Source organism: Copadichromis virginalis, linkage group LG6 (genome assembly GCF_057382275.1).
Source record: "Copadichromis virginalis isolate Kocher_CV1m ecotype Utaka linkage group LG6, C_Virginalis_male_GT1.1, whole genome shotgun sequence".
Classification (NCBI taxonomy): domain Eukaryota; kingdom Metazoa; phylum Chordata; class Actinopteri; order Cichliformes; family Cichlidae; genus Copadichromis; species Copadichromis virginalis.
The window spans coordinates 26,977,263-26,988,366 of record NC_140623.1 but is presented as its reverse complement, the minus strand read 5'-3'; the positions used below and the strand labels follow the sequence as shown (position 1 = coordinate 26,988,366).

General features: G+C 40.0%; 1 protein-coding gene across 1 annotated transcript; it reads right to left on the bottom strand.

Moving 5' to 3' along the window:
* Window positions 1-547: 547 nt before the first annotated feature.
* On the bottom strand, window positions 548-10,346 carry atg4da (autophagy related 4D, cysteine peptidase a). Its single transcript, XM_085459564.1, has 11 exons — window positions 10,005-10,346; window positions 7,254-7,524; window positions 7,063-7,146; window positions 6,540-6,713; window positions 5,529-5,880; window positions 5,360-5,424; window positions 3,812-3,963; window positions 3,645-3,723; window positions 2,872-2,948; window positions 2,573-2,692; window positions 548-1,807 (listed from the first exon to the last, which is right to left on the bottom strand). Exons 2-11 carry the CDS (start codon window positions 7,471-7,473, stop codon window positions 1,628-1,630), a joined length of 1,503 nt encoding a protein of 500 aa, XP_085315690.1. The 5' UTR covers window positions 7,474-7,524; window positions 10,005-10,346; the 3' UTR covers window positions 548-1,627.
* Window positions 10,347-11,104: the final 758 nt, after the last annotated feature.

Sequence of the window (11,104 nt, the reverse complement as noted above, 5' to 3'; positions counted from 1 at the left end):
TTTTAATTTAGTCTCGATTCTGTAAAGCACAAAAAAAATAAAAAAATAAAAAATACATACTGCATGCTTGTTTTCCCCCACAATTTAAAATACAATAAGTGGTGTCATGGTGGCGTAATGATGTGGAGGATATTTATCATATATTATTTAAATGTCACAGCCTGCCTTGGTGTTGTTGAACTGATGATAAAGTCACTGTACTCATATCGCCTTCAAAGTCCAACATCTTTGAGATGTGGTGGAACAAGAGATTCAAAACCTACAAATCTGCATTAACTGTGTGATGCAATCATGTGATATGGACAACAATCTCAGGAATGTTTCCAGCACCTTGTTGAGGGCTCCAACGTGGTATTAACAAGGTGTGAGTAATGAAATTATATGCCACATGTTACTTCAGCATCTGCTGCATAAACTTTACAAGCGTATTTGCTCTGACCCTGCTAACTACAGAACATTGAATTGATCATTTCCCATCGCTCTCGTTCCTTTGACAGCGTATATACCTGCAGTTCAAATCTACACAAAAAAACGCAGTAACATGTACTGTAATTCCAGTGTCTGAAGTTTAATCAGGACAATAAACTCAATAACAGTAGTAGTGCAACTTGCAGTAGTAGCTTTTACAGAAAAAGGGGACAAACAAAAACACAGAGACACTGCAGCAGAAGTCTGAAAATCAAGCAAACAACAAAATAAATTAAAAAAAAAGAAAAGAAAAAAAAAAGATCTCCATTCAGCTTCGGTTTGTCTCATTACCTTGGCTGTGCAAGGTAAAATCTAGAACACGTACATAAGTAAGAGCTGGGTGTTTTACTTTGCAAACATGTTTATATAATAGTATAGCGGGAATGATTTAAGCCACAGTTTGACAGGCAAAAATACAAAAGTCATCTCCAACTTTAGGCATTGTTTTTCTTTATACCTGACCTTTAGTTCTTTAAGCAGCAGGAACAATGTAACAGCAGATTTCTTGCAGATTTTCATATCCTTAATGAATAAAGAGTCAGAGCTGAAAGTGCATGGGCTTGAGACCACGATGTCTAAAAATGAATTTACAGCTGTTCAAGACGCTCGTGGAAGAATCTGAAATTTATCTGGGATGTGACACGGCATAATCCTTAACACAATTTAAAAGACAAATAAATTACACTAACAAAACACTCACTCGCACACAAAACACACATTCTTAAATCTAATTAATTTAAAGAATAAAAATTAAAAAAAATATTCAGCAGAGGGAATGTCATATAATACAAGTCATGAACAATATCGGGCAGACGAGTGAGCCAATTAAAGATGATGCAGACACCACTGAGGCTTTTTTTGACGTCGTCTGATAAAATGAACCAAGAACATTTCAAGTACTTGAAAACGTTTCTATCCATTTTGAAGTCACCTTCGTCAGGTAAAGCAGTGCTCCAGCCAGTAGTCACTAATGCCTGTTAGCTTATAACGCCACCCACACAGAGGTGATGACAGCAGCCGTGTTGACCAGTGAGGAAGACAAAGCACAAAAGAGTTGTGCCCGCCTTGCAGCCGCAGCATCGACAGAATCAAGTCTTTTAAAGGCAATTGAGTGTCCACTTCTGCCCCCTACAGATGGGAGAGCATCGTCCTCAGAGCTTTACAGGAAGACAAACTCTTCACTGCTTCTTCTGTTGTTGCTTCTGCCTAGTCTCCCTGGAGGCAGGATATGAGCTGGAGGTCCACTGTGATTGCTGCTGTGACCCTCAAGTCCATAATCCTGACTGTGGCCCTCCACAAAGGTGAAGACAGGATACTTCTCCTTCGACGATGACAGAGCCTGGAAGGACAACAAAGTCCAGTTAAAGCAGATAATCTTAAAAACAAAACAGAATATATCGCACGCAGAGAAAAAGAGGAAAAAAAAAAATCAGTTTTTGACATTTTTCTTCTTCAAACTATCATAACGATATCTCCCAATTTATTATATTTAAATTTGTTTTGGGAAAATATTCCAATTTTGTTCTCCCACAATGGTAAATAATACTTCTAAAAATTAATGCATGAATTACTGAGAACACTTCAAGACTGGGCCAAGCTCTAGCAATGGTGAAAAATGTAATAATTTTAATGCAAAAGCCCAAACAAACCAATTACATCCTTGGCACATATATTATTTGAATGGAATATGAAGATCTACATACAGTACCTGCTTCGATTGTGTAGCACTCGCTTTCTACATTTGCTCTCGTATTCAACTGACTGTTAGGCATTACAAAGAAAAGCAGCCAATTCTCATGTTTTGACCTCAACTCAGAAAAAATAAAATCGGAAATCTTTGCTTGAAAAATTTGTGCAACTTGAGCTATTGAAATTGTATCTGTGCAGAAATGAAAACAGCAAGATGATTATTCAGCTTTCTGGAGCCGAAAGTGATGGCTTAATATTGCTTTTTTTCCCTCCAAACCAACTCAAACATATTTAACTGTCAGAAACAGGACAGATTTATCTCTACGAAAGAAAGAAAAAAAATGCTGCTCATTTCTAGTATGTTGTATAAATTAAATCACAGCCACAAAAATGTGAGGAGGTTGTAAAAACTCACCTCACTGACAGCAGAACATAGAGACTCAAAGTCCTTCTTGTTCTTGGCGTAGAAACCGATGGTGCAGCTCGGATCCATACGGTTGAAGGGCATCTTTTTAGGAGAGCTACAGTGGAACGACTGCAGAGTGGTAAAAGGAGACATGGGTCATACAATAAACAGATCAGAGCCAACTAAGCAGACATGTTATCTTTAATGACCCGTGAATGAGTTTGAAGTCATATGATATGATCCCAGGAAAAAAAAGGAGATAAAAGCCAGACAGACAGAAGAGAAGAGTAATGAAGCAGGCAGCAAACCTCCAGTGAGAAGTTAACTTGACTGACATCGACCACTGGCTGGCAGTAGTGAGGATCCAGATACAGCAGCTGCTCATCTGCCAGACAGAGAGGAATCCAAGTATAAAACAATAAATCAAATAGTTAAATGATGAATAGTCTCTCATACTTTTTATAATTCAGACAGCTTGTTCCTGCTGACCTTTGTAACAACTACCACAGAAGCCCAAAGCTGTAAGTTACAAACTCTACTTCCTTAACAAACCACCAAAACATATGTATAATATTATATTAGACATTGATACAAAAGGCACAATTTATATTTTTAATTTCAGAGAGGCTTTGTGATGGTTCATACAGGAAGTTTCCATTTGTAGTGTGAAGATTTATTTGGGATGTGCTTTTTTGCCTTAAGGGTTTTAAACCATTGTCAGGTAGCAGTTAAACACATTAGCAATCAGCTAATAAGCGACAAAGTGACAAATGACACCACAGTTTTTAAAAGCACATTTTACTTATGCTTCTAGATATCCTAAGTTTAAGAGTAAAGTGTCGTGAAGAGTAATGCAGAGCGTGATAAGCAGAAGTAGCAGTTCTGCACCAAAGCAGCGCGTCATTATCCACACCTGAGAGAATGTGTGGCTCCTGCATCGCCACTGCAAGAATAATACGGGTTGCAGAGGAGCATAACAGCAAAAAATGTCAGTTCTTCCCTAGCTGCCCTTGCTTCGGCTGGATTTATGCAAAAAGATAAAAAAAAAAAATGTACAGAGTATGTTTTTGGCAATCCTCACCTTGGAAACCAATGAAATACAGCGAATGTTTTGGTTTGCCTCCGATTATTCCAATACAGCATTCCAGTTTCAGGAAGTTCTGAGAATGAACACAAATATTTTTAATATGAGTTTAGACACTTAAAATCCTTTAGGAAGTGGGGTCAGGCACTGGATGGTTAACAGACCTTGACACAATCGATGTAGGATGGATTGAGGGCCTCCCCTCCCAGCCGGACAGGGACCAGTATGATAACAGACTTCCAGTCCTGACTGGACGGATCGGAAGAAGTCTGATTCAGTGACCGATCACACAGATGCACCACATCTTCTTTGTACACTACAAGGCACAGAAACAGTGAGGGTTAAAACAGGCATGATGTAGAGAGCAGACACTTTATTAGGTACACCTAGTTAGTACTGGTTTAGACTCCCTTTTGCAATCAGAACTGTCTTAATTATTTCCGGCACAAATTGAACTAAGCACTGGAAACATTCAGAGATTTTGGTCCATACTGATGTGACAGCATCACAGAGTTGCTGCAGATTTGACAGCTGCACATCTGTAATGCAAATCTCCTGTTCCACCACATCCCAAAGGTGCTTGGTTCATGTGAAATTTAAGGCTACGTCCACACTAATGTGTTTTTGTTTGAAAACGCATTGTTTTCTCTCCGTTTTGGCCTCCCGTCCACACTGAGACGACGTTTTCCCGTCTCGATGACGCATTTTAGTCATGTGGTGCAGTCATGTGACCAATTAAACAAAGATAGCGGAGTGCATTATACAGCAGTTGTTTTGATTGCTCTCAATTCTGACAGCCCTAAAAATGATTAATATCAGTTTGTACATGCTCCGGATAGCTTTTCTTCAAATTCTTTAATTCTCACTCGCTTTTGTGCATGCGCAGGACTGGAACGTAAGCGTTTTGGGTCGTTTCAATGTGGACGCACAACTCTGTGAAAACGACTGAAAACGCCAGTGGAGGCGGAGCGTTTTCAGACGAAAACGCAGTTTTCAAATCTATACAGCCTATCCGTAGCCTAGGGTATCAGTCGGTACTAAGAAACTATCCCCCACACCATTACACCACAACCTGACAGGATCGATTTTATGTTGTTTATGCTAGACTCTAACCCTAGGATCCAAATGATACAGGAAAAAATAAGACTCATCAAGCCATTCTTCTGTTGTTTTGTTGAGCTTGTGTGACTTCTAGCCTCAATTTCCTGTTCTTAGCTGGTAGGAGTGGCCCTGGCATGATATTCTGCTGCTGTAGCTCATTACCTTCAACGTTCAAAGTGTTCTACATTCATAGAGGCTCTTCTAAATACTTAAATTGTAATGAGTGGTTATCTGAGTTTCTGTTGCCTTCCAATCAGTTTGAAGCAGTCGGGTCACTCTCCTCTGATTTCTGGTATCCACAAAGCATTTTTGGCCAAATAACTCCTGCTCACTGGATATTTTTCTTTACTTTGGATCGTTCTCTAAAACCCAGAGATGATTGTGTGGGGAAATCCCAATAGATCAGCTGGAATATTCAGACCGGCCCGCCTGGTGCAAACAACCATGCCACATTTTAAGTTTGTTAATCCCCAATTCTGATAAATGCTTTTAACTTTAGATGTACAAAAACACTGACCGGTGAGTGTATTTACACTCTTAGTGCAAAGCAAATATCAATCTGCTCTTTTCTCATTATTAAGCTAAACAAATATCTGCTCTATAAATCTCACCTGTACAATCCTGAGCCACATATACAGCCAGGTTTGTGACCACAGATGTTTTGTCCACTGCTTTCCTGAAAGGGACAAGAAAACAATTCCATAATTCTGGAAATGCTTAACAGCTGTGTAAATGATTTCAGAACACAGAAAAGCCTTGCTTGCAAAAACGAGCCCTTACCGTAGTATGTGTGCGACTACAGAGGGGCCATACCAGTCACCAGCCTTCTTCCCCGAACCTTTGCCAATATCCACCAGCTGGTGAACGCCAAAAGGTGCTGGGGGCTGATCCCCAAACCAGGTAACAAGCCTGGAGTGGATGTGCTCTTGCCTGTCCTTTGTGGACTCGTAGACCCTTTTCTTCTGGCTGCATCTAGGTGCCTGACTGCTTGGCAGGGATTTCTCAGGGGTGCTGGAACCTCGTGGAGAGCCAAAGGAGGGTATTGGGACCCCTCCAGCCCGGGCTGGGGAACGTGGACGGAATACCTCAAAGTCCACATCAGTAAGCTGCTGAGACTCTGGCCAAACCCAGTCTAGAAAAACAGAAACAAAATGTATTTATTTTATTTTTTTTCTTCAGACTTTAAACGATCAGAGGATGTTACAGACATGAGTATACACACAGAAAAAAAAACAGTATAAAACTGTGTATAAAACAAAAGAACGGAGTTAGAGAAAGGATGGGTTGTCAGTTTTTGAGTCAACCATAGACTGTATATAAAAGATGGACATGGCTACCATGTGGGAACCTGTAGGCGAGATCCCAAACCTGAGGGTTTTCTCCTTGCTATCATAGTGGTGGTTGATGTGACTGAGAAACCGAGGACACTGCTCACTCATCTGGAAATGACACCTAACTTTTTCTGTAACTGACCGAGGGGTGACGGGCGACGAACTGGGATAGTAAATTAAATGGTCTTTAACTGGCCAGTTCCAGAGTACAAAGTCAATGAATGACAAATGTCACACTGAGATTAGCACAGGTTATACCCTGGTGAATTCATAGCTTCCTGCACCCTCTCTCTTGGCTAAACCAGAAATGAGACACGGACCATCTTTAGCTTTGAGTTATATGTGAGGACACATCTTGGTCAGTGCCGCAACCTAATTTTTATGATATTTTATATTCTTAATGGATGAACACTTCTTATGTTTAAATGTAAAAATGTGTGTACCAGATGGAGAGTTCTACCTCTGGGCATCAAGTGAACCAGGAGCCCCTGTGCCAGCAGCATCTGCCCACTGCGCAGCATGCAGCCCCAACCACAGTCTGTTGTCCAGGTGGAGCCCTCCAGCTGAGGGAACTCTCTCCTATAGGTCAACCAGATCCTGGACACAAACGCTAGGCGGAACCGCTCCACCTCATCTGAGAGGGAGTGAAATAGAGAGGTGGAGCAAGAGACACACAAACACACACATATTTAGAGCTCTAGCACTTTGTTCAAGCATTAAGCTGTTTGTATTACTAATTTTAAATGATGAAAAAGCTCAGTTATGATACCTGCATATAATATTTTGGAAATAAAAGCGCAGGTTTTGTCTGTTTTAGTTCCTACTGCTCAGCTTTCTCATGTCAAATAAACATTTAAATAGGAAACGGTTAACCAGTGTGGTTAGCCACAGCACACATCACTACAACACCTGGGGTCTATTCTTCTTTACGTTTCTCTAGAGAGGAAATAGTTTTAAGATGTATGAATACATTTAGCACTTACCTTCACTGTTAAGCAGATAGGAGTGACCCAGGACAGTCACAGGAGACATCTTGTTGAAGGAGGTTTTAGACTTAACAGTCCAGCCTGCAGACAGAGGCGCAAAAAAGATTCTCAAAGCAGAAATCTCAGTACTCCTCTATATAAACAAAAATCCAACACTCAGTCTTCATTACTTAAAACTGACTACAAACCATATTTGACATTATTCCACGCTGACATAAGTTTGGCCTTGAGTTTGTCCATCTCGTCAAGCTCCCCGGCGGCTTCTCTGCTGGCACCTTGAGTTTGTGGAGGCCTGACTCCAAAGCTGCCCTGCCGCTCCATGGGCTGCTGCTGCCTCCCCCTGTCCACCAGCTCATCTTGCATGACTCCCCCTACGTATTGTGCTGCACTCGGGGAAACTGAGTTCATGGCTCCGAGACCTCAGAGCTTACCTCTTGTGCTCCTCATTGCGACACAGAACTGATGAATGAACGAAAAAGAGGAACAACACAAGAATCTAGGTAAAAAATTAACTACTGATGCATCTTGTACTCAAAACGCTTTTACACTCATCCTGCCACTCATATACTTATTAACTCAAATATTTATTTGGATTTAAACTCATTTTAAAAGTGGCTTTTCTTCTTTGAATACACAGCACACAGTTACACTGGATTTTTCCTGGCTCTTAATTATCTGTGCCATCTTGTTTAACAGAAGTCTGAAATCTCCCTGTTATTTCTAGTTTATAAACACAAGTGGATTTTATGTTTCATCAAATTAAACTGTAGGTTTGAAAAGCCTCTTGAAATATTTATCTCTGAGTGCTGAATGTTTTTCATCTTCTACATTGCCGTTGTCACATATATCCAGTTATCAACGGATAGACGTGACATTTGTCATCCATGTGATGGTAATAAGTAATAAGTTTCCATTCTGTAATCAGAATGCTAAATATACATTTACTGATGCCTTTTGCTTCTGGTCAAGTACCACCCACAGGTCTTGAAGTCTGGCGGTATAAGAATACTGATAATCCTCTGTAGTGCCTGGTGTATTTCCACTCAATAGTTTTGTTTATGCTGACATTCTACTTTGATGTAAAGAGCAATTTGGAAAAAAAAAAAAAAAAGTAAGATTCAGAGGCTCCATGAATCCTGTACTGATCATTTTCTATGGTATTTTCCTTTTATATATTGATTATTAGCCTGTAAATTTAGAGAAACTTTTCATTGTTTAGCAGATTCTAACTAAAGTACACGTTTTCAGTTTCAACACTGCCTTCAGAGATGAGCACCTGTTTCTGGTTTGTATGCTCTAACATTTTTTTCTCCTGAAACCTGGTTGTGTGTTTTCTGTTTGATGTAATAGGAGGACCAGCTGTGTTGGTGGTTGTGGGGAGTGTTGTCTTGTTTTCATGTTTCATGTTGCTAAAAACAAACAAACAAACAAACAAACTCAACCCAATTTCTCTATTGTTAAAACGGAATTGGTAACAACCAAAGAGGCAGAGTTTGCACTTTGGCAGATAAATGACTAATTACATAAACCATTAGGGTAAAAGAAGAAGTCAAATTTTTAGCTGATGTATGCGGGTATGTAATTGCAACAAATTTTATTTCCCCTGAAAACATCAAAGTCATTCATTAAATAATACTTCTTATAAGAAGGAGGATTGTTATCCATGGCTAATCACTTTCTAACATTCACACAATAAAACTGAAGTAGGACGTACAACTCTGGATTCAGTGCCCAAGGACACTTCCGCAGGTAGACTTAAACGGTGAAGGAACCTGCTGACTGACAGATGACCCACTGAGCCACCTGAGCCGCAGTGACTAAGACAGAGAGCTGGAAACGAAAAGACCCATTCTATGTCCAACTTCCACATTTACTATAATTGCTGTATTCTTTTATGTAAATGTCACTGGTATTTGAATATCATTTTAATGTGTGCCCCTAGATATTTATATTTTTCTAAAAACTCTGTAAGGTCATTATTAATAACTACTGAGGAAGCTGCTTGCTTTTGCACCTTCTTAATCACATGTGCATTTGAAGCCTCCCTTGTGTATTTGTATCATCAGCTTGTATAACTGATTGAACTGTTGCCAGGATACTATTGCGAAAGAGATGTTTAATCTGAGTTGTCTGTCTGGTTAAGTAAAATAAAAACATGTTTGTATATGCACAATTTTCTTTTTAGTCCTCTTGCATTATACAGTCTGTCAATGATCCACACTCATACTTTCTGCTGAAAACAATATGCTTGCGTTTGAGAGATCTGATAACAGCCTAAGGACCTGAGCAGTTCACAGGTTTCCTTGTTTCATTATGGATGTTTAACTCTAGAAAAAAAACAAGAACAAAGTAAGATCCTTCGTTTTTTAACGTCTGTAAGTCAGAATCAAGGGCAAACAGCACAAAGAAACATTAAAAAAACCCAAACTGTCAGAGTAAATCCGAGTAATCATCCACAGCTGCCCATTTCACAATTTGAAAAACACTTAAGGAAAGTACCAGAGACCTTTTTCACCCTGCCCTGAAACTGATGAGTAGCACTTTCGACAGGGAACAGAGAGTATTACGATGAGTACTAACTGATCCTGCTGATGGAAACGTTTCTATGGTAGAGAAGAAAAAAAACACTCATCATGTGATAACCATTTGACAACCGGTATGTCGGGCTTTTCAACGTCTGTAAAAGTCATCTGATGATGATGGTGGCTACCATTTTTCATCACCTGTAAGTCAACCGGTTTATTAACCATAATCTATTATAGATACACTCTCATGACACGACCAGTGTCAGGGTATATGAACGGATTCTGACCAGCAGCCTCACTGTCAATTCCCATTTACTGCTCTGGTCACAAAGACTCACCAGCACTATAGCGCATACCTAATTTAAAAAGCGTCTTTCACCATTATTAAAGAATCAAAGGCCAGCAACAATATACCTGATGTAAAGGTCGGTTAAGCAGGTCGGTACCCCGTAATAGAGCCACTCATTTCGGATATTTCCTCCCTCCTGGCGTACAGCGGCAGCCTGAGACTAGCTGGCTGAACACGCTAACTTCAGCAGCTAGCCCCGGCGTTAGCTCTCTAGCACTGAAGACGGAATCCCCGAAGAGCTTAATGCTTTTATAATAAAATACAGTTAATGTACGAATGGTAGACTTCCTCCCATTTAACACAGAAAGTCATTTATCTACACGGTTACGAAAATAAGCTACTACATAGCGTCTATACTGCTCCGTGTGACAGCCCCTGACCGGACAACATTTACTTCCTGTTGTCCTTTTCCGGCGCACCACTATTGGTTGAATTAAATCCTGTAGCAAATCTGATAGGATAATATTGCACTAATGCGCAGTGCACGGTGCCATTGGCTAATAATAAGTCCTGTAGTTATGCAATGAGTGACCTGGTTAAAAAGTATGCGTTACTAAACATAAATAATAAATTTAGGTACAAACATGCCAACAATTGAAAAAAGTTAAAATAATAAGTAACATACAATTTTGGTTTATATATTAGTAAATAATTATGGTGTAATTAGTTACCTTTGTGCAGCTTTCAACCAGAATAACCATCATACATCCAAAATCCAACAAAAAAAATCTCAAGCAGGACCCAGTAAGGAATTGGCAGAAACGCCAGCTACTGATAGATAGAGCAGTTTCTTGAGGCTGTAAGACCAGGGTGAGCACTGTAGACAGTCCAGGTGTTATGCCTGGACTGTCTACAAGAAAGCCTGTGAATCAGTCCCTCATGCATGGATCCTGGAGTGCCTAGAACTATACAAGACAGGACCTTAAGAGCCTTCTTTAGGAAAGTCACCATCAAGAGTGGGATTTACCAAGGAGATGCTCTGTCCCCACTGCTGTATAGGCATAGGCCCGAACCCCCTTTTAGCCAGAACATTAAGAAGACTAGATATGGATACAGACTACAAAAGGGAGCAAACATTAGCCACCTCCTCCATAAGGAAGGAATGAGTCTGAGCACTAATGAGTGTCAGAACCACCATCAAGGATGAAACAGCAAGGTCCATGAG

What these genes read in the sequence shown, in the direction of transcription:
- atg4da (XM_085459564.1), bottom strand. Translation starts at nt 7,473, where the DNA reads ATGAACTCAGTTTCCCCGAGTGCAGCACAATACGTAGGGGGAGTCATG. An exon ending in GTGGAATAATGTCAAATATG is followed by an intron (nt 7,147 to 7,253) that starts GTTTGTAGTCAG and finishes CTCTGTCTGCAG; the next exon opens with GCTGGACTGTTAAGTCTAAA. An exon ending in GGTTCACTTGATGCCCAGAG is followed by an intron (nt 5,881 to 6,539) that starts GTAGAACTCTCC and finishes CTGTTTTTCTAG; the next exon opens with ACTGGGTTTGGCCAGAGTCT.